The sequence below is a fragment of the Coregonus lavaretus genome (genome assembly GCF_964263955.1).
Source record: "Coregonus lavaretus genome assembly, chromosome: 3".
Lineage (NCBI taxonomy): Eukaryota > Metazoa > Chordata > Actinopteri > Salmoniformes > Salmonidae > Coregonus > Coregonus lavaretus.
In genome coordinates, this window is record NC_139990.1 from 28,744,289 (window position 1) to 28,768,667 (window position 24,379).

The 24,379-nt window shown below is 41.8% G+C and overlaps 1 protein-coding gene across 1 annotated transcript; it reads right to left on the minus strand.

Moving 5' to 3' along the window:
- Positions 1-784: 784 nt before the first annotated feature.
- On the minus strand, positions 785-22,004 carry LOC311106485 (prolyl endopeptidase-like). Its single transcript, XM_084148821.1, has 15 exons — positions 21,861-22,004; positions 20,947-21,021; positions 20,712-20,845; positions 17,413-17,543; positions 16,930-17,139; positions 16,674-16,795; positions 16,246-16,351; positions 15,422-15,613; positions 10,683-10,880; positions 10,251-10,354; positions 10,026-10,162; positions 9,766-9,860; positions 9,284-9,415; positions 2,428-2,584; positions 785-2,288 (listed from the first exon to the last, which is right to left on the minus strand). The coding sequence occupies exons 1-15, from the start codon at positions 21,900-21,902 to the stop codon at positions 1,994-1,996; spliced, it is 2,130 nt and encodes a 709-aa protein (XP_084004947.1). The 5' UTR covers positions 21,903-22,004; the 3' UTR covers positions 785-1,993.
- Between the last annotated feature and the right edge of the window lie 2,375 nt (positions 22,005-24,379).

A 24,379-nucleotide genomic window follows, 5' to 3' on the forward strand; every position in this document is an offset into this window, starting at 1 on the left:
CTATATGCTGGTTGTAATACTAGCTAAAGCATGCTAAACAGCCTGTCATTTTTCCTCTGCAAACCCACGCTAACCTCCAGTTCATGGCAGAAAAACTACAGTATCACAAAGTGATCAGCTGCAACAACATTGAGAACCTTATTGAGTCGTTGTACAGAGAGTGCTCACTTTGCCAAGCAAAAGAGCTTAAACATCTGCCTTTGATGCTGGTGAGCAGACAGTGGTTTAGAGAGAGAGAGATAGAGAGAGAGAGAGAGAGAGAAAAAAAAAAACATGGAGAAGTTCACTGTACATTTTACAGTAAAAGAAAAGGTGTGTGGCACACTGCAGATACTACTGGAGGACTTCGCCAAAGGATTGAAAGAGAAGTTGGGAAACACGTGTACAACATTCGACACCAATACTCCAAACAGAATATTTTTGTCAGTCATTTCCAAACAGGCTATAATATATATAATATATTATATATATATAATATATTATATATAATATATATATAATATAGGCTATAATAGCCTGTTTGGAAATGACTGACAAAAATATTCTGTACACAAGCAATATTTACCTAGATTTTTCTTCAACTTCTGGACATCACATCTGGAACAACTGTCAGCTGCAGCCATGTGCTTCAGTGTCACAATACGTTTCCATGGTAACCAAGTTAACATTCTCTTGAAAAAACTTTATTAATGAGGAATTTGTCCTCAGTGGTGGAAATGACACCACTACCAAAGGACAGGTATATTTTGTGTAAAAAACGATATAAAAGGGTATACTCACAATAAATATTGAAATAGATTTTATTGACTTTTTCTCTAGTAGATAACATTATATAATGTGTAATTAATGTTTTCTCATAGACAAACATAGTAGAAGCTCAAAGGTCGGTCAGGGACAAGGGCAAAACAGTGACATGTAGGTATAAAATGCATCTGAAAAGTAGCTAAAATACTTGATAGAGAGGTGTTAAAAAAGTCTGGGGTGATTGTAGTGTGAACTTAACATGTAACTAAACATTTTTAAAAATACAATTCCTAAAAATGTAGCCCGAGGACATAGAAGTACCCGTAGTTGCAGAATCACCCTACTATGAGTAGCCAGGTGTATCGATATCCCTGCGTTTGTATTATTATTAGCAGCCCATCATGTGTATTTTAATATTGAGGAATATTTCACTTTCTCTAGTCATAGGAACAACATAAATTTGTGCATGAGGCAGATGCAGTGCGACTCGAGTTTCGCCTTCAGGTGGAAGACGGTTTCCCCTCTCTCTGGTCAGTCTCACCGGAGGAAAGGAAGGGGAGAGCAGGGACAGTGAGAGGCAAACCCTCTGCTGCTCTCTCGCTCCCTCTGCTGAGACTAATGCCGTGTTCAAAACAACTGGCAACTCGGAAATCTCAGACTTCCGAGCGTTCAAGACAACTGCGAACTCGGGGAAAAAATGAGATCCGAATGGAAAAAATCGTTTTGAGCGGTCATCCAACTCGGAATTCCAAGTCGGAAACTCAAGCATCTTTCTAGAGCGCTGACGTTCCGACCTGAAGATCACTCGTTGACCTCGTTTTTTTTTCTGAGTACCCAGTTGTCTTGAAAGCACCATGACCATCAAATGCAGGTACCATCAGTCCAGTAAAATAAAAAAGCAAATTATTTGCAAATTATTTCAATTTATGCTCACCTGTGCCTCGCAAGTGCTACACCAACTGATCTATTTTATTATCAAAGCTCGAGTTTTGAAATATAATATGGTCTGAGAATAACAATATTGGCAGGCCAGGCATATAGCCAATATGCTGTGATAATGTATTAGGCATACTGCACAAACCTCATTCCTACATAACTGTTTTTATTAGGTTAATGTAAAAAAAGTCATGTTTAAAAGAAATCTGAGCGGTAGATCTTGGCTTGCTTTTTGACTACGAAAGTGATATTGACTCAGAAAAGGTTGGTGACCACTCCCCTTTTCTCCTCCCCCTTCGACCGCTCTTCCTCCTCACTCTCTCCAGCTCAGCCCCAGTGTCTGAGCGATGAAGGAGAAGATGTGTGTATCCTCCAGGATGGCCTTAGTGGTAGGCTTGCCCGCCCCGTGCCCGCTGCAGGTGTCCACCCGGACCATGAGAGGCTGGCGCTGCCCGGAGCTGCTGCCCACACCGTGCTGCAGTGTGGCACAGTACTTCAGGGTGTGGAGGGGCACCACCCTGTCATCATGGTCGGCAGTCAGTAGGAGCATGGCAGGGTAGGCAGCGCCAACGTGAGGGGCAGGGGGGAGGTTGTGGAGAGGGGAGTACCTGAGGGTGAGTGGAGGGAGAGATAAAGAATTGAGTTCTACCAAATACAAATTACGAATGCGGCGTCCAATGCAAGTGTTCACGTTCAGTATGTGATGTATGTTTAGTTTGTGTGTGTGATTGAGTATGCCAGACTTACTTGATGAGCCATTTGAACTGCTCAGGATGGTCTGCACAGCCATAGTCAGTGGTCCAGGCGTGGCCGATGGTGAACTTGTGGAACTTGAGCATGTCCATCACCCCAACCTTAGCCACAGCACAGCCAAACAGGTCCGGACACTGGTTCACACACGCCGCTGGGTTTGAAAGTGTGTGTGAGAGAGCGATAGAAATAGATAGATACTGAAAGACATGTCTTACACTTGTTATATGTGTAATTACACTTCTTAAACATACCCAACTCACTCTTTGACAAGTACACACACACACACACACACACACTACAGCAACATCCAATCTTTCCTAAATGGCCAGACACACTGGTGGGATTGTAAAACGTTTGCCTGTCGACAGTACTTAGCACCTCTGAAGAGTGTCGGCAGTCAATCTCTTGTGTTCACACAACAAAGACCTTGGATGTCGTCACCCACTCAGCCTTGTTGAAACACTCCAAACCAGAATGTAGCAGTAGTGTTGTTTGGCAATGCATATCTGTGCGTATTGCTTATGGTCTAGAGTCCAAGCTGTCTGCACTAATGTTATTTTGTAGAAAGCCCTTTCTTATTTAGTTAGCTAACGTTAGCATATTCGCTAGCTAGCACAACATAGCAAGATAGCTAGCTAAGAACACTGCACTAACTCGCCAGCTAACACAAACAGCTGTTTTATGAAAACTAGCAAATCCATTGTGATTTAATTATAATGTCAATCAGAGCTGCCAACTCTCAAGCGTTGGCCGTGAGACACGCATTTGACCCTCTTCTCATGCTCTCACGGCATACCTCTTATATCTCACACATGGAAAAGTACTGCTTTTATTTTTCTAATTAGTTTGATAAAAAACCAACCTCAAGATTAGTGGAACTGAATGGAGAGAGAGAACATTCTCAGCTGAGTTTATAAAACTGTAAAAAGAGCAGCACGGTAGTGCTGTTTATGTACAATGTCGTCAACAAAATTAGGTTGCTTTTACTCCTGTCCCTATTATTGCAGAATTCAGCCTTTTGACAGCATGTACTAAAGTCGATTTAATCCACACTTGCATTAGTCCCTTCCTTTGGTGATTGGCATTTAGGCTGTGACAATGAAAAGGCAGCAGACAGACCTACAGTCTGTTTTAGCAGGGAAGTTTGGTAGTGTGACCTGATTTGTAACTATGAAAATCATTTTGTCAAACAGATTGTGAACCGAAAAGTGGAGGGAAAATAGAGGATAGAAAAATTATTTGGTTAGGGTGTAGGGGCAGATTTATGTCCTCTTGTCTTCAGGAGATTTGTATTATCTATTGACTTTATTTAGTCTGATCAGTGGAACAATGGGCTAAAAGGGTAATTACTGTGCTTGTCAGCAAGAACACTACTGTTATTCCCCACACTTATTTTATTATTCCACTTCTTCCCAATTTTGCCAGTGTAATCAAATATCTGAAATTTGATATGCCTACTTGTCTTAAAAAATTAATTATATGAGGCTATGTATTATTGAAGCCATTCATGGACAGTTTTAAATAAGTCATACAAATAAGCATTGGATATTAAATGCTCCAGGAATCAAATATAATTTGACATTTTAGTATTGTGCACATGCTAGGCAGAGATGGTAGTGGGACTCAACTCATAAATGCATCATATATCTATGTATCATATGTCTATGTAGAGTAAGATGATGACAAGGATCTTAAACTAGTAGACATAAACCACCTGAATATTGATATTCATTAGATTTTTCTTGAAGATTGGGTGATTGAAAATGTTCCAAAATCATGGCCATTAATATGGAGTTGGTCCCCCCTTTGCTGCTATAAAGCCTCCACTCTTCTGGGAAGGCTTTCCACTAGATGTTGGAACATTGCTGCGGGGACTTGCTTCCATTCAGCCTCAAGAGCATTGGGCACTGATGTTGGGCGATTAGGCCTGGCTCGCAGTCGGCGATCCAATTCATCCCAAAGGTGTTCGATGGGGTTGAGGTCAGGGCTCCGTGCACGCCAGTCAAGTTCTTCCACACCAATCTCGGCAAACCATTTCTGTATGGACCTCGCTTTGTGCACGGGGGCATTGTCATGCTGAAACAGGAAAGGGCTTTCCCCAAATTGTTGCCACAAAGTTGGAAGCACAGAATCGTCAGTCCAGTTCAAGTGTTCAGCAGTCTGATGGCTTGTAGATAGAAACTGTCTCTGAGCCTGCAGACTCTCTCTACTGCGGTCCCGTTGATGTAGATTGGGGCATGTTCCCACCTCTGCTTCCTGAAGTCAAAATTAAACTCCTTTGTTTTGCTGATGTTAAGGAAGAGGTTGTTGTCCTGGCACTACAATGCCAGTTCACTTACCTCCTCCCTATAGGCTGACTCGTCGTTGTTGGTTATCAGGCCTACAACAGTGGTGTCGTCAACAAACTTGATGGAGTTGGTGTCGTGCAAAGCCACGCAGTCGTGGGTGAACTGGGAGTACAGCAAAGGGCTGAGGACACACCACTGGGAGGCCCATGTGTTAGGAGTCAGTGTGGATATATGGAGGCTTGAGGGTAGTTGAAGGATGGGATTAAAAACAAACAAAATATAACTATTGTAAAATACATTGTGTCCGTAAAATGTATATAGTATGTATCAGCTGGAAGTAGAAGCCTAAGTGTTGTTGTCCATTAGTTTACTTCAATTAGGGGAGGGGTGGTAGGGTTAGGGAAAATAAAGGAAAATATACAGTGAGGGAAAAAAGTATTGATTTTGTACGTTTGCCCACTGACAAAGAAATGATCAGTCTATAATTTTAATGGTAGGTTTATTTGAACAGTGAGAGACAGAATAACAACAAAAAAATCAAGAGAAACACATGTCAGAAATTTTATAAATTGATTTGCATTTTAATGAGGGAAATAAGTATTTGACCCCCTCTCAATCAGAAAGATTTCTGGCTCCCAGGTGTCTTTTATACAGGTAACGAGCTGAGATTAGGAGCACACTCTTAAAGGGAGTGCTCCTAATCTCAGCTTGTTACCTGTATAAAAGACACCTGTCCACAGAAGCAATCAATCAATCAGATTCCAAACTCTCCACCATGGCCAAGACCTAAGAGCTCTCCAAGGATGTCAGGGACAAGATTGTAGACCTACACAAGGCTGGAATGGGCTACAAGACCACCGCCAAGCAGCTTGGTGAGAAGGTGACAACAGTTGGTGCGATTATTCGCAAATGGAAGAAACACAAAATAACTGTCAATCTCCCTCGGCCTGGGGCTCCATGCAAGATCTCACCTCGTGGAGTTGCAATGATCATGAGAACGGTGAGGAATCAGCCCAGAACTACACGGGAAGATCATGTCAATGATCTCAAGGCAGCTGGGACCATAGTCACCAAGAAAACAATTGGTAACACACTACGCCGTGAAGGACTGAAATCCTGCAGCGCCCGCAAGGTCCCCCTGCTCAAGAAAGCACATATACATGCCCGTCTGAAGTTTGCCAATTAACATCTGAATGATTCAGAGGAGGACTAGGTGAAAGTGTTGTGGTCAGATGAGACCAAAATTGAGCTCTTTGGCATCAACTCAACTCGCTGTGTTTGGAGGAGGAGGAATGCTGCCTATGACCCCAAGAACACCATCCCCACCGTCAAACATGGAGGTGGAAACATTATGCTTTGGGGGTGTTTTTCTGCTAAGGGGACAGGACAACTTCACTGCATCAAAGGGACGATGGACGGGGCCATGTACCGTCAAATCTTGGGTGAGAACCTCCTTCCCTCAGCCAGGGCATTGAAAATGGGTCGTGGATGGGTATTCCAGCATGACAATGACCCAAAACACACGGCCAAGGCAACATAGGAGTGGCTCAAGAAGAAGCTCTGGATAAGAGCGTCTGCTAAATGACTAAAAAATTTACAACAAAAAAAAAAACGTATTTCCCTAATTAAAATGCAAATCATTTTATAACATTTTTGACATGCGTTTTTCTGGATTTTGTTGTTGTTATTCTGTCTCTCACTGTTCAAATAAACTGATCATTTCTGTGTCATTGGGCAAACGTACAAAATCAGCAGGGGATCAAATATGTTTTCCCCTCACTGTATATATAAAACAAATATATTATATATATATATAAAAAAAAGAGTCAGTGTGGATGAGGTGTTGTTTCCTATCATCACAGCCTGTGGTCTGCCCCACAGGAAGTCCAGAATCCAGTTGCAGATGGTGGAGTCCAGACCCAGGACTCTGAGCTTGGTGTCGAGCTTGTAGGGAACAATAGTGTTGAATGCTGAAATGTAGTCAATGAACAGTATTCTCCCATAGGTGTTCCTCTTGTCCAGATGTGGATCTGTTGGAGCGGTAGGTCAATTGGAGGGGGTCCAGTTTGCCTGGTATGCTGGCCTTGATGTGGGCCATGACCAGCCTCTCGAAGAACTTCATGATGACCGTGGTGAGTGCGACGGGGCAATAGTCATTTGGGCATGTCACCTTGTCTTTCTTGGGCAATGGGATGATTGTGGTCTCCTTGAAGCAGGTGGGTACTACACCCTCGGACAGGGACAGGTTGAAGATGTCTGTTGTCCTTGTAACATGCGTCGCAAGTCTGGGTTGTCGAACATCAATTGAAGTTTGAGTCTGTATTGTCTTTCTGCGTCCCTAATGGATTTGCGGCGCTCATACCTGCTTGCCTTGCATCACCGCCAGGGACCGTTCTGCTGACATTGAATGCTGCAGTACAGGCTCTCAGCATGGTTGTGGTATGTCCATATTGTTATTGTGGGTACAACATCATTAACACATCATCAACACATCAGCAGCAGATTTTAATTTAGAATGGAAAATGAATGTGTTTATGCAACAAATGTTAGTACACCGAATCGCACCGAATCATTTCAAACTAAAACATATGGTTCCTGTATTGTATCTGAGCCCATGTATCTAGATACGTATGGTTCCTGTATCGTATCTGAGCCCATGTACAGTAGATCAGGGGTCACCAACCCTCCTGGAGAGCAAGCAGGATTTTCATCCAGCCCTATTTTAAAGAGAGCGTTCACCCAAATTACAAAATACAAAATGTTTGTGTCCATACCTTGAACGCAGTATATGGACAAGGAGACTGCAATCTATGATTTGGTTACCCACTGCCATCAACCATTAATATTATTATTTCCTGAGCAGAGCCTTGGTGTAGTGGTGTTACGGTCCCCAGCAAGAAACTGGGTCCGTAACTGGGTCCCCCAGTCTCTCAAACAGAAGGGGGAACTAACAAAGAGTCACTGACCACAACCAAAACAGGTGGGGTTTTAGGAGGGGTTCTGACACTCATGGGGATGTCCACTGAAAGTTGACTAGCAACAACAACTGGGACCGAAAAAGACACCCACCATGAGCGCACACTAAATTTGCCCAAGCAGAGGCAAACAAAATAAAAAAAAACACCGAACTTAAAGTCAGCAAATCAAAAAGTGGAGCAAAACAACTAAACTAAAGGTGTTAACCCTCCACATCTCTCAAGACAACTGGAGCACTGGGCCAGCCACTCTTAAATATCACCTGGGCCAGCCCAGGTGAAACACCTTCCCACTAACGAGATGACAAATCAGCACTGGTGTAACTGTAACACATACTGACTAACAAGGTGACACCAAATCGGTGCGCCCCCGTGGCACGTGTCACACACGTGTCACACAAAACTTTCCACCTGAGAACAGGGATAAATTCCTGCTTCCAACCTTCCCACTGTTTCTAGCATTTGCCTGTCTCCCCATCTCATTACTGTCTGAATAAAGTGTCAAACCACAACAAAAAAGAAAGTAAATATTTAGCCCCCAAAAATCTCTAAGTCGTCAAATTTTTTGTGTTCATTTAATGTTCAAAGTATCCTGAATACACCTGACCTGTGGTTAAAAATATATATTGTCCACCCTGGTCATAGGCCTAAGCCATGTCAAAATATGTACAATTGCAGGAAATGAGCTTTAAAACAGTAACATTTTCAGTCTAGGGGTTGTGCCAGGGGACAATGAAATTCAGATAGTAAATCTCACTCCAAGCTTTCTTCAAAAGTTGGCAGCCCTGTGTCAATACTAGCTACAGTGGTTAGCTAGCTTTGAGGAAGTATTTAATGTTGTGTGCATTGTGTCTGCATTTAGCTGGCTCCCATTCCATAGCCTACACTGCATATGAAGTCTGACTGGCTCATCTGTGGATGTACCAAAAACAATCCCTATTTTTGTTAATTATTTTTTTACTCCCCCAAGTGGGGGTTCGTGCGCTCTGATTGGCTCAGTCAAGTTGTTGGCTACTGACAAGCATTACGATTCTACAGGTAGAATCGGTATGTTCGTCACTACCGGGTCTGCACGCAGCAGGTACCACTTTTGTTCTAGCAAGGAACGGGCTCCCACTGTGGTAAATACCTATCGGCAGTGAGATTCTCGGTGTGTTTCATGCTATAGAGATAGAGAGAAAGACCTGTCTTACACTTGTTACATGCGCAATTACACTTTTTAAACATACCCAACTCACTCTTTGACAAGCACACACACACACACACACACACACACACTACAGCAACATCCAATATTTTGTAAATGGCCACTTAAAATAGGGAAGTACACTTTAGTTGGATTTGTACAATGCAATACGGTTGGCAGTCTTTCTAAATCATGTAACTAACTACTGTTAATGTGCTGTCTAATCACTGAACTAATTGAAGCTAAGTAGCCAACTACTATTTGATGGATTTTACATTAACAATTATACTGAAGATATAAAAAAAATGAAAAGAGATAATGCGGTTTTGATTGATCGAACTAGGAGACAATTTAGAAAGATGGCCTTAACACACACAACCTTCCCCATCCTCTCTCCATACCCACGAGCAGGCCCCCATTGGAGGCTCCGTTGATGGCTATGCGGCTGGCTGTGGTGTAGTTCTCTTGGATTAGATACTCTGCTGCACACTGGAAGTCATCAAAGCAATTCTGCTTGTTCCCCAGGGTACCACCTAGACAGAGACAGGAATTCAACTCTAGAAAGGATACTGCCATAGTCCACAGATAATATAATAATATATGCCATTTTGCAGACGTGCATGCATTCATTTTACACACTATCCTGGCCTTGCAAGTGCCATGCTCTACCAACTGAGCTACAGAGAGACTGGGGCCGGGTATCAATAGTCATAGCTACAGTAGTTTCCATCTTATTCACTCCCCCCCAAGCATGACATGAAGGCAAAATAGTGGAAAGCTGTGCTAGTGAATATAGACTAGCGAATCGCAGCCCGTAGGTTTAACATACTGTAGCTTTATTTAACCCATTTCTATGCTTCTTCAGGTGGTGAAGATACGGTACCTTTGTGCCAGGTCTGTCCGTACTCCCCTCCTCCTCTGATGTTGGCTACAGCCAGGATTCCCCCCAGGTGTCTGACAAACAGCAGGTATGGAACACTGACAGAGAGAGAGAGAGACAGAGAGGGAGGGGTGATGGACAGGTGTCACTCAAATCAAACTGACTCAGAATACAGATCATTTGGATGAATTATATACTTATGAATTCCTGGAGGGGAAAGATACATAATGTTCCGTTGGAGAGTCATGCATTGTGATACTAACTTGTAGTATGGTTGGATGGAGTTCTGAAAGCCTCCATATCCGTACAGGAAGACAGGATGTGATCCATCCTTCTTAAGGCCCCGGGCGTGCACCAGGAACATGGGGATTTTAGTTCCATCCTTACTGGGGTAAAACACCTGAAACACACAGCAATGTTGACATACTGAGATTGTCAAGATACTGTAAATTCTTACTGTAAGTAGTTGTAATCTGCTGTTGTCTTACCTGGTTGGTTTCATAGTCCTCCTGTTGGATACCCTTCACCTCCACCTGTCTGAACACTGTGGGTTCTGGAGACGCCTGGCTCAGGTCACAGTGGTAGATCACACCTGGGAGAGACACGACACATAGGGGTTAGAGGTCATAGAGAGGTCAAAGGTTATAGATAATAAGGACGTTGGCGGGAGGGTACCCAACAGTAGTATTCAAAGTTAGTCTTCCTTTGTGTTGAATGTAAGTTGTCACTCCATACTAATAGTGAGAATATTAACCCTAATGAATAATAATTAAGTGAAAAGACAAGGAGGCATAAACACATCAGGTTATGCCAATGAACATCACCTTTATGTTCATAGGTTAGTCACAATAAATTACATAACCTTTTCATGTCTAACACCACAAATTAAGTTGAATATCCCCTACTAGACAGTACAGTACCTGGTGTGGTGAAGGAGGTGAACTTGTAGAAGAAGTCAGAGTGTTTCTTCTTACAGCTGAGGCCCACCACAGTGCCCACGTCCAGAGGCAGATCTCTGACCAGACAACCAGTGGACAGGTCATACAACTGCAGGATGTCCTTCACATCATGGACATAGTTGACCAGCAGGTGGAGCTGGTTCACACAGGCCACAGAGCCTAATGGATGACAGAAAATGCTTACAATGTAGGCTACTTGGGTTCCTTCTGAGCATATCAGCAGGTCTAGAATCAGTTTTTCTGTTTAAAACTTGAAACACTTTCTGCTAAATAATGAAACTGGCCTTGGATTATAATAAAAGCATAATGCACCAACAACCTGACATACAGTACCATTCAAAAGTTTGTACACACCTACTCATTCAAGGGTTTTTCTTTATTTTTACTATTTTCTACTTTGAAGAATAATAGTGAAGACATCAAAACTATAAAATAACACATATGGAATCATGTAGTAACCAAAAAAGTGTTCAACAAATCAAAATATATTATTTATATTTTCAAATAGCCACCCTTTGCCTTGATGACAGCTTTGTACACTCTTGGCATTCTCATAACCAGCTTCACCTGGAATACTTTTCCAAAAGTCTTGAAGGAGTTCCCACATATGCTGAGCACTTGTTGGCTGCTTGTCCTTCACTCTGCCGTCCGACTCATCCCAAACCATCTCAATTGGGTTGAGGTCGGGGGATTGTGGAGGCCAGGTCATCTGATGCAGCACTCCAACACTCTCCTTCTTGGTAAAATAGCCCTTACACAGCCTGGAGGTGTGTTGGGTCATTGTCCTGTTGAAAAACAAATGATAGTCCCACTAAGCCCAAACCAGATGGGATGTCGTATCGCTGCAGAATGCTGTGGTAGCCATGCTGGTCAAGTGTGCCTTTGAATTCTAAATAAATCACAGACAGTATCACCAGCAAAGCATCCCCGCACCATAACACCTCCTCCTCCATGCTTTACGGTGGGAACTACACATGCAGAGATGATCCGTTCACCCACACCGCATCTCACAAAGACACGGCGGTTGGAACTAAAAATCTCAAATTTGGACTCCAGACCAAAGGACACATTTCCACCGGTCTAATGTCCATTGCTCGTGTTTATTGGCCCAAGCAGGTCTCTTATTATTATTGGTGTCCTTTAGTAGTGGTTTCTTTGCAGCAATTCGACCATGAAGGCCTGATTCACACAGTCCCCTCTGAACAGTTGATGTTGAGATGTGTCTGTGACTTGAACTCTGTGAAGCATTAATTTGGGCTGCAATTTCTGAGGCTGGTAACTCTAATGAACTTATCCTCTGCAGCAGAGGTAACTCTGGGTCCTCCATTCCTGTGGCGGTCCTCATGAGAGCCAGTTTCATCATAGCGCTTGATGATTTTTGCGACTGCACTAGAAGAAACTTAAAGTTCTTAAAAATGTCCATATTGACTGACCTTCATGTCTTAAAGTAATGATGGACTGTTGTTTCTCTTTGCTTATTTGAGCTGTTCTTGCCATAATATGGACTTGGTGTTTTACCAAAAAAATTGGGTGATCTTCTGTACAACACAACCGATTGGCTCAAACACATTAAGAAGGAAAGAAATTCCACAAATTAACTTTTAAGAAGGCACACCTGTTAAATGAAATGCATTCCAGGTGACTACCTAATGAAGCTGGTTGAGAGAATGCCAAGAATGTGCAAAGCTGTCATCAAGGCAAAGGGTGGCTATTTGAAGAATCTCAAATATATAACACTTTTTTGGTTACTACATGATTCCATATGTGTTATTTCATAGTTTTGATGTCCTCACTATTATTCTACAATGTAGAAAACAGTAATAATTGAGAGAAAAACCCTTGAATGAGTAGGTGTGTCTAAACTTTTGACTGGTAGTATATATAGGATCCAATTTCATGGCAAATTATTGCAAGGGGGATGCAATTTTTGTTTTGTTTTCCAATGTTAAAGTATACTGTGTTAGGTATTCTTCACACACTGTTGTTTCTCTTGTCCAATAGATGGCAGTATGCTTTTCATAATTGTAGTACAGCATGGGACAAAGACTTCCTGTTTACTCCTTTCACCTCTCAAATGGACTTTGTCTAAGGTACAGCAACTATACTGGACATTCTAGTATAGTGAGTTCAACCAAAACAAAGAAGTGCAATGCTAGTAAGTCAAGTTGAGTATAAATAGAACAAATGTCAATAATATAGCTTGAGTTTGCTGATTTCCAACAGTGTGCCGGTGTTCATGCAGTTAAGGTTATACTTGTATGCGTGTGTATCGTTCTAGGAGTGTGTGTGTATAGAGAGAGAGAGAGAGAGAGAGTGAGCGAGCGAGCCCCACACCCTTGACCCTCAATACACTGAGCATACGTCACAAACCACCTGTTAGAACCTCCTAAGACCTTCACAGCACACCCTCAACCACAGATACGGCAGTAAACATCTGTGGCCCCACATTCAGTACTGATTAAAATCTCTCAGCTAACAGAATGATAGGCAGATGAAACACCACTACTCTAATGATATTAGTCAATATGGTAGCAATATGTTTTGGTGAAGAACATCCTTGTGGTATGTAAAAGGGATAAACTTTACATGAGAAGCAACTCACTTTCATATGACCAGGGTCATACCCATTAGGTAAGATTAGACAGCCACCAATGGCGGCACTTGAATTTGGGGCGGCATTTTGATCGGCTGCTACACCGCCGACGGCACCCCAGCCACCAGCTCATAGCGTTGCTGCAGTTCCCGCCCTCACCCCATTCCCGCTTCTCCCGAAGTTCACTTCCACTATCCTTGGTAGCTATGGTGATGTGTGTGTTTATATGGGATTATCCAATTGTGAAATATTAATAAAAAGGAATCTGCCAATTCAATGATTGTTTAGTTTTTTATGTTTGTGTATGACGAAGACGATTAGTGATTAAGGCAGTAGCCTAACCTAGCCTGTTAAATGTTAGCTAGCTATTACTAGTGGATATAATTTTAACTTAAAGTAAGCTATAGAGATTTGAAACAATTTGCTACCATGTCTAAGAGACAAAAACTCTCTCTCTCCCCTCTCTCTCTCCCCTCCCTCTGTCTCTCTCAGATAATTTGATTTCAGGACCATGGACAGCTACAGAGAGAAAACTTCGCTGACTGCAGAGGAAAGAGGCAACTCTAGGCGGAGACTAAATAAATAAATGCTGAAACTGATGTTGGACAATCAGATTCGCTATGTAAATAAACAAAATTCGTTAAGGCTGGGTCATTGACAAAGTTTATTTTACACTGCTCCAGCGAAACGAGGCCCGCCATGCATTTATGAAAGCACTTGTTTCTAAAGCTCAAATGATCTCACTCATTTTTACAGTTCTACAGGAATATTAAAATATATGTTAAATATGTTATGTAATAGTGTTATTTTTATTGTAATTGTAACAATTATGGGATCGTGCCATGTGGGATAACAGGTGGCATATTATTAATAAGAAACTCGTTTTCCTACTATAGGTAGTTGGCTGCAAAGTAATAGCAACATTGTAACTCTCCGATGCAGGGGTTAAAGTAAAATCCCTTCTGCCTGGTAAGGGACCTCCTATATGTGCACGTGTGCACCAACATTTTTTATGGGCCTAATCTTCCTATTCCAAAATATAAGTGGCAAGCCTACCTGTTTGACAGACACAATTATGCTATCCATAGATGTCGGTATAGCCAAATACTCCAATACTGTCGGATGCACTGATTAAATGCCTGGGAAGGGCTTGGTGTGTTTGGTTAAAACCAGGGCTCGAATTGAGTGAGGGTATCACATACCCCCTGTGCTAAAGAAAAGGGCAAAAAGGATATCTATTGTTTGCTTTATATTTTGAAATAAATGCATAAAAAGTATCCAAATGATATCAAGCGTTCTATAACGATGCTTAACTCGGTGATGCCTTATGGTACAAACAAGCTCTAAAATGCCTGCAAAAGACTTAACTCTGATGCATATGGGGATATATTGATTCCTCTCTAAGACTTTCTGAAGCTGAGCTGCAGTCGAGGAGATAAAAAAAATTCGTCGGTAGAGCCTCTGTCTGGGTGGAAAGGTAACTTTTGAAAGTGCCATGCTTAGATTCATAAGGATGTCTATGATGTAATTATTTCCAAACAAGACACTGGTTTGACATTGAGAAAAAAATGTTTGTCTCACCTAGGGCGGCAGAAAGTCCAGGGCTGGCCCTGCATATGATCTGCCCGACTACATTGAAGACGTGTGCCAGATCTTACAATGCCTGGAAGTATCTTATGACCTAGGGCTGACCAAGTTGCTTGCTACGTCACACATTTTAAAAATGTGATTCATGAGACAAAGTTCCCGTACTTCCAAAGTTTCACTTTTTATTTAAAATGCATGCTATGAGGAAGGTCGTTTAACCATGACAAGAAGTTCCCACTCACTGTGGTCGATAGACTGAAACATGAACATGTAAATCAAAAAAGTGAAACTTGGCAAGTAGCCTGACCATACTAAAAACGTATTTGACTCCCTTTAGTCCAGTGGTCTAAACACATAGAAACGCGAAAGCAGCACAAAAAACACATTTGGCTTATCACCATCATCATGATTAGGTCATTGGGTCATATCAGTTGTTTTAGTGGTGGGCTGGAACCAAATCCTGCACACCCTGTAGCTCTCCAGAACCAGGGTTGGATACCACTGCTCAGGTTTCTCTTACCCAGGACGTCCTTGTCGTGCTGGGGTAGGAGGGTCCTCCAGTGGTCCTTGTCTGGTTTCTCCAGGTCAATGTTGATCAGGCAGTAGCGAGGGGCATCCAGGTTGGTGCGGAAGGTGAACACACTGCCCTCATTGGTGATGTAGGAGTATTGCGCCTCAAAGTTGTCCACCAGCTTCACCCAGGTCAGCAGGCCTATAGGTACAGTTGCAGTCAAATATATTGGCACAGATGCAGTCAAATATATTGGCACAGATGCACTATGCAATGGAGCAGAATGTGGTTGAATGGCTATTTTTACTCTGTAGGCTGCTCATCACAGGTGAGATAAAGTACCAGTAAACGACAATTTTACATTTTACATTTTACATTTTAGTCATTTAGCAGACGCTCTTATCCAGAGCGACTTACAGGAGCAATTAGGGTTAAGTGCCTTTCTCAAGGGCACATCGACAGATTTTTCACCTAGTTGGCTCGGGGATTAGAACCAGCGACCTTTCGGGTACTGGCACAACGCTCTTAACCACTAAGCTACCTGCCGCCCCAATCACTTGCCTCCAACCACATTAACTTGTTAATAATTTAGTCCAGGCCATTTTTGACTTGGAAGTGAAAAATCTCAATTTCAGTTTTGATATCTTATTCATGGTCATGTGCAGTTGTACATGAAATACCAAAATGTTTTCAATTTATTTTACAATAAATTGTGAATCGTACAAATATATTTGACTGCATCTGTATAGGACAATAAGAACTAGTACCTTATTGAGACGCACCTATGATGTGAGGTATTCATACAGGGTCTGATTAAGATCGTAGGGACAGACCTGTGATGCCATTGGGCAGCTTCTCCAGGTCACAGTACCATAGCTGGTTGACTGGCTCACAGCCCTCTGTGATGTTGAGCACTGCATACCTGCCGTCATCCGACACCTAGAGAGAGAGAGAGAGAGAGAGAGAGAGAGAGAGAGAGAGAGAGAGAGAGAGAGAGAGAGAGAGAGAGAAATGATCTGATGCTTTAGTACTAGCTGATGCTATCCCTACATTAGCAATGTGAGTGATTACTTACAAACTGAGAACAAAAGATAGAAAGATGGATCCAGGATTGAGAGAGTCAAACAAGGTGGAGGAGAGAGACAGAAGTGAGGGAGATGAGACAAAGAGAGTGACAGAGTGATAGTTGTAGATTCATATGGAGAATGTGGTGGACAACAGGTGGGAAATGTAAAGAAAAAGCATTCTCTTTTAAACTCACTGTTACTCCACTGTGCCATTTTGGATGGTCAGGAAATTCAGCCACCAGGATGTCCTCTGATTGGTTGGTGCCAATCACATGGTAGTAGAGTTTCTGATTGAGGTTGGATGTGGTCTCTGTGCCTGTGGAGCAATGCAGAAAGCTGTGTGTGTTTTTCAATGTGTTTGTGCACTTATACAGTAGATATACTATGTTGTACTGTATACAGTAGATAACATGCTGTATGTGTATGTGTTTATGTCTGTGTGAGTCTCACCATCAGCCTTGCCGTCCTGCCGGGGGTAACAATTATAAAACACCCCGCGGGCATCGTGGGTCCAGGCCAGGCAGCTGAACTTCACCCTGTCCAGGACATCAGGCAGCGTCATGAGGTCATCAGCCTTCAGGAAGTGCAACGTCACCCAGTCGGAGCCGCTGGAGCTCAGGCCATACGCAAAGTACTCGCACTCCTCCGACAGGCGCCCCACTGGAAGGAGAAGGAGAGAGAGGCAAGGAGAGAGGAAGAGGAAAAATAGATATTACCGGTACATTGTGTGATATTATAGTGTATAATGTACAGTAGGCCTATCATTTATATATATTTTTGCAATATACTCTACCTTTGTCACAGCAATAAAATCAAATAACAGAGGAGAAATGTAAATTGCTTGACGAGAGGAGGAGGAATTGTGAGGGCTCAGGTTGAGACATAAAAAGTTATGGTGTGTGTTTGTGTGTATTACAGTAATCAGGAGCTCACTCTTCAAGGCTACAGTCCCATCCTCAGACAGTGTGTTTGGGTCAAAGAAGACTGTGGCCGGTCCGTCCAGAGAGTCCTGCACATAGAGCACATCCTGGTTCTGCAGGCCCTGGTTATGGAAGTAGAAATACCTACAGACAGAGGAAACCAGTTATATTTGTTATACCATGGAGAGCATCAGACACACATACAGTGCCTTTAAAAAGTATTCACACCCCTTGTCTTATTCCACATTTTGTTGTGTTACAGCCTGAATAAAAAAATTGACTAAATATATTTTTTTCTCCCCCATCTACACATAATGACAAAGTGAAAACATATTTTGCAATGTTTGCAAATGTATTGAAAATGAAATACAGAAATCTCATGTACATAATTATTCACACCGAGTCAATACTTTGTAGAAACACCATTGGCAGCGATTATAGCTTTGAGTCATCATGGGTATATCTGTATCAGCTTTGCACATATGGATTTGCAGATTTTCTCAAGCTCTGTTAAGGCTGAGGAGTAAGTTTCACACATGCTACACAGGCAGTTATTGCGTACTTACCCCTTTGGCCCTCATTGTTGTGCATTTTCTTGGAAATAAGTGTGCAGGCTTTTGTTCCAGCCCAGTACTGAATCTTTTGATTAGTCCTTAAACTGCTTTTTAACCTGTTTCCTCCCTTGTAGGGGCAGCTGTATTTTAGGTCCTAACCTGTTTATTTCCCCATAGAGAATGATAGAGGCCTCTAGTGGCCAAAAGGCCATTTTAGCATGGACAGCACCATTGAGGGCTTCCACCATGTAGTCAACTGGGTGGGACTTCCAACTTCATTGGCTGATCCCTCCTGGTGACCCTGTTGGAGTCATGTCCAATCGGCTCATCAGAAGGGATCAGGCAATCTTGAAGAAGAAAATTGACAAGTTCAAAATGGAGATAGCTTCAATGGCGCTGCCCGTTCTGTCACAGACGCTATATTGGCACAGATACAAAGATGAGTCCTCTCTCTCTATGTTGTTTCCTCTCTTGTTGGGGCACCTGTATTTTAGTTCAAAGCATGTTTGTTTCCTCTCTTGTAGAGGCAGCTGTAGTGATGCTTTCACCAAATTGTGCCAAAAAACTGTTCATTACTCGGAGCCAGAGCATGTGAGCGGAGTTGAGCGGTTGCAAATCCCACTCATGGCACCGCTCTTGCGCTTCATGTGCTTTCCTACCGCTCCACGCTCACAGGAAAAAACACTGCAGCTCCAAATTCGCTCCATTCATTAAAATCACAATTTAACCAACACCCATCTATTTTTGTGACTACCTGGACCTACCAATTGTTTTTTAAGTATTGAAACCAAACCATATGGATTTGAATTAAACGTATTTGAATCTCCAGTCAAATTAGGCACACTCCGCTCCTCGCTCCGCTCCAGCTCCTCTCCAGCTCAGCTCACATACTCTGCTCGGACCTTCATTATCTGTTCAAAATGCACATTAGTGACATCTTCTGGTCAGCATTAAATAGCATGTTTTTAGCAAAACGCCTTGCCGCAGCGGTAAGTCGTTGGCTTTAGGAGCCTATAATCAATTGGAATACCAGGTTCTAATTTTACATTATGTTTCCCTTTTTTGCCTTCAAGTTTACAATTTTTTTTTAACGGAATCTATGCCATTATTTGGGATGCTGAAGATAGAAGCTATACTACATAAAACAAATTATTTGAACAACTGTGCAGAAAGTGTGATTTCACATAAAACAATTTTCTAAATAGTGTGTCTTCAACAGGATTTGACCTCGTACCCTCACATCCCTGAATGTTCCATAGTTCCCTCTCTACTTGCTAAGCCACCGGTAAAGTGAAACTTTTTGTACAAAATCCTGACTATATTTGTACGGTTTGATGGATTGAGTTTATTAGACCTTTTCTTTTTTGTATACATACGTAAGGGTGCTCCAGCCAGTGATGCCTCCACATTCAATTTAAGAAAATCATCAAGGATAACACAATAAAGCTTGAAAGCTTGTTTCCATTGTGGTCCTTTTGGAGGGGGGGCGGGATGCAGCAAGGTTAGGCAGCAATGGTAGTGGCAACAAACAACGACAGACAAAATTGTTGTTTGTTTCATAAAATGAGTTAAATAGTACAGATCCATTTCCTAATAAACAACTCTAGTCAGGTACATCTCCCTTGTCTCACATACCCATAATATACAGTATACAACATTCAATATCTTACATATACAAACACAAGACAATCACAATATGATACACAATAGGCACCAAAAGGCAGACCATATGCGATCCCAGGCACTTTCATCTCACCCACGTATTGTGCGTAGTCTTACGACTCACTTTGAGACATGCTACTATTTAGCTATTTTTTCAGTGAGAACTTGAAACTGCCTATGGAGGTTATATGTTTCAAATTCTTTGGAAGACTATTCTAAAGAATGGCAGCTGAGTACAAAAAGGTTTCTTTCCCCATACTACTATTAAATCTAAAAGGAACAGCGTCAGTTTCACTCCTTCTAGTGGATTAGTTATGGTTATCCTGGACCAAGCTAAAGTCATTACATAGGTACCTGGGGACCATACTGTGGACAAGCTTATGTACAAGACACACTTTAATCTGACAGACTCTCTCCTCCACTTTGAGCCATCTGAGGCTTTCAAAGTGGGAATGGTCAAGATTAATACGTGCTGGAAGTTTAAGAATAATTGTGACTAATTTGTTCTGAGATGTCTGCAGTTTGTTTTTAATTGTCCAGTAGAGGTCGGTGTTTGAAAGCAGCTTGGAATTGAAGAAAGCACCAGAACCACGGCGAAATCAGTGGGATCTTGCAGTTTGCAACACACGGTTTGAAAAAGCACGTCATCAAACTAAGCTTTGGACGTCATGGATGACATACTTCTGATAAAGTGATACACGCATCGGCACACTGCTTCGAAGTTAGCTGCAATAGATTTTGACGCATGCCTCGGTGCTCCGGTATCAAACGTAACATAGGGGCAGCTGTATTTTAGTTCCCTAACCCGTTTCCTCTCTTGTAGGGGCAGCTGTATTTTAATTCCTAACAGTTTCCTCTCTTGTAGGGCCAGCTGTATTTTAATTCCTAACCGTTTCCTCTCTTGTAGGGCCAGCTGTATTTTAGTTCCTACCCGTTTCCTCTCTTTTAGGGGCAGCTGTATTTTAGTTAACCTGTTTCCTCTCTTGTAGGGGCAGCTGTATTTTAGCTCCTACCCATTTCCTCTCTTGTAGGGCCATCTGTATTTTAGTTAACCTGTTTCCTCTCTTGTAGGGCCATCTGTATTTTAGTTCCTAACCTGTTTCCTCTCTTGTAGGGGCAGCTGTATTTGGGGTAGTCAGAGAGCTCAGTTAGCCGCTGGTGAAACTGAGGCCTAACCGCACACTGCTCCAGGAATGGCATGGTCAGCTTATTCTGTTCCTCCACAAAGGCCTGGACAAAACAAACACATGTCAGTGTTCAGGAATAGGTAGCTGCAATACTGAAACAAATCAGTTGTCATTATGTGTCTTTCCAGATTGCATCACAATTACCTTGGTTTCTTCACTGTCAGGATCTTCCAACCAGGCATACGGGTCACATATCTTAACCCCATGGTAGTCATCCACCTACAGGATAGAAATACAACACTTACTATAAGTATGACTGCATGTACGGAAAGAAAAACAAAGAGGCTCTGTCACACAATGTTTGTAAAGGATGTGTAATGACCCCAAAGCATAGTTGGTTGACAGCTGAGTTCTAAAGAATGTCAGTAAATTGCCTTATTTAAATATTACATTGATTGAATGGGGTTTGATGTGGCAATGTCCAATGGAATTCAGATAACTTAAAGATTAAACATTTACTGACTGATTTATAGCCTACAACAGTGTATGACACATGGCTAAAGATAAAAGTAACAGTCTTACTCAGAACTACAGGCCTTCGTTAGAACCTGTAGAGGCAAAACCAAATTGGAAACAGAAACCATTATTTTTCTCAGGGTTACTCAGCTTAGCCCATATAGAATGATAGAGGCCTCTAGAGGCCAAAAGGTTTTATTAGCATGGGCAGAGCCATTGAGGGCTTCCACCATTGTAATGTAGTCAACTGTGTTGGACTTCCAACTTCATTGGCTGATCCCTCCTGGTGACTCTGTTGAAGTCATGTCCAACTGGGTCATCAGTAGGGATTAGCCAATAAAATAAATATAAGACTACTTCAAAATTGAGATTGCCTCAATGGCGCTGCCCGTTCGCTCATAGACGCCATGATGTGAACTATTAAGGGATGCTTTCTCTATCATTCTCTATGGCTCAGCCACACTGACTTTGCACAAAGTGAAGGCCTGCTCGTTTTTGCTCTCTTATGCTGCAATCTCTTCCTGATTGTGCGGCTACCCCTTTAAGACAGAATGGTCGAAAGAGAGAGGAAGCAGAGAGAGCAGTTCGAATTTGACACCGACCTTACTCTCATCTCTCCGAGCTGCCGGGTAGTTAAATGCCATGGTAGAGTGTCTAAATGTGTCCGTATGTCTCTTCAAGCCGTTTGTTCTTTTCGTTTCTCTGTTAGCCCGCCTGCCTATCTGTACTACTCCACACCCTGAATGACTCAGTGACAGATAGCCCAAAGTGAAAGTGAAATCATGTTCTTCTTCTTCTATGAAGTTTTATGGCGAACTACACCAACTGTACCACCTACTGGATGGGATGAGAACTGCGAAATAATAGGAGAAAAGGGGGAAAAACATACTCCTAATATTCCAAAAAGTAAACTAAAAACTCAAATGTACTCTTTCAGTCTGATTCAAATGACTAATCATATTCCTCTCTCGGGTTTCAACATAGAGATAGATAGAGGAATCTAGTGCCCAAAAGCCCATTTTAGCATGGGGAACACCATTGAGGACTTTCACCATTTTTAAGTAGTCAACTGGGTGGGACTTCCTATGGGTTAAGGAAGGATCCCATAATTCCATCCAGGTCATCAGGAGGGACCAGCCAATGAATTATAATTGTGAGCAAACATTCCATAACTGCAGGTGGCAGTAAATCGGCAACCTTGGCTTTAAACCTTTTCAAACAACACACTCCAGGTGGCAGCCTTTCAGTTTGTTTACCAACTCATAGAAGTAGTATTAGAAGAAAATTGACTACTTCAAAATGGAGATGGCCTCTGGCGCTGCCCATGCTCTCACAGACACCATAATGGGTTAGATACAATGTTGCATCCTCTAACTATCTCTATGGAGTTGACACACTTACAACTATGGTCTGCCCTGCTCCCAACAGGATATGATGTCATCATCGATTCAGTCAGGCAGGTCAGGGCAGGGCACATTCAGTGGGGCCATGACTAGAGCAGAAAGCAGGGGTGGAAATCTACATTGTCCAAAAATAAAATAAAAGATGATGGCATCTCCCAAAAAGTTTGCAACAATAACTTTTTACAATACATAGGTGGTTGGGATGACGGCCCAACTTGGGATGGGGAGGGGTTTTAGCGGGGGAATTAGTGGAGAACAATTGGAGGGTTATTTAGTAACATTGCAAATATCATATGGACACTCAATCACTATGGTATTTTCTATTGGTAAATCTACAAACATATATAATGACAAATAGATTTGAAACTTGTATCTCATTATGGTATGTGGTGAAATGAGTATAGCCAGTTATAATTGTAATGGCTTAGCAGATAATAACAAAAGAAGAACAATATTTACATGGCTCAAAGAGAAGGAATATATTATCTATTGTTTACAGGAAACCCATTCAACAATTCTAGATGAAGTTGCGTGGAAAAAGGATACAAACAATCACACTCATGCTCTTAAGGAAATCGTGAATGTCATGGATACATTAGAACTAGTAGATATATGGAGGCTTAAATATCCTGATCTAGTGAGATATACATGGCGGAGACTCAATCAAGCTAGTCGTCTTGACTTCTTTCTTATGTCATTCTCATTGGCACCAAAGTTTAAAAAGTGTTGATAGGGGACAGAATGCGGTCGGACCATCATATAATTGGCATATACATTACTCTTACTGAATTTCCACGTGGGCGAGGATATTGGAAATGTAATCAAAGCCTATTGGATGATAACTTGTTTTTAACTAGGACAGAGGAATTTATAACTGATTTTTTCCGACATAACATAGGTACAGCAAATCCCCTTATTGCAGGGGTGTCAAACTCATTTTAGCTCAGGGGCCACATGGAGGAAAATCTATTCCCAAGTGGGCCGGACCGGAAAAATCATGGTATATATAACTTAAAAACAACAACTTCAGATTGTTTTCTTTGTTTTAATACGATCAACATACAACATAAAGCTGGAGCCTGAGGACAGTGTGTCCAAAATAGTACAAGCACAACATCACTATTAATCATAAAACACGTCAAGTTTATTTGAAAATTCTAAAGAAAAAGAACACACAAACACACAATGCCTCAGTGATTAACAGAACTGTTTCACAGATCACAGAACTATATCAGGGTGTCATTTCTCAGGCAGAAATGTAGATAAAAATAATGAAATCCTGTTCCCCAAACAAGTGCAAGAACCACAGAGTCAAGAATAGGTTAAATATACAAATACAATAAAATCAATTAAAAACAATAGCACATCAACATAAAAACATATAAACATAAAGCTGGAGCCTGAGGACAGTGTCCAAAAGCACAACATCACTATTAATCATAAAACACCTCAAGTTATTTGAAAGTTCTGAGGACAAAGAACACACAAACACACAATGCCTCAGTGATTCACAGAAGTATATCACAGATCACAGAACTATATCAGGGTGTCATTTCTCAGGCAGAAATGTAGATAAAAAATAATGAAATCCTGTTCCCCAAACAAGTGCAAGAACCACAGAGTCAAGAATAGGTTAAATATACAAATAAAATAAAATCAATTAAAAACAATAGCACATCAACATAAAAACATATAAACATAAATCTGAAAGCGTTGCT

Coding starts and splice junctions, on each gene's coding strand:
- LOC311106485 (XM_084148821.1), bottom strand. CDS start 21,902: ATGGCATTTAACTACCCGGCAGCTCGGAGAGATGAGAGTAAG. Junction 15,614..16,245: donor GCTGCCCAATGGCATCACAG/GTCTGTCCCTAC, acceptor CTGTACCTATAG/GCCTGCTGACCTGGGTGAAG. Junction 10,163..10,250: donor AGGACTATGAAACCAACCAG/GTAAGACAACAG, acceptor TGTGTGTTTCAG/GTGTTTTACCCCAGTAAGGA.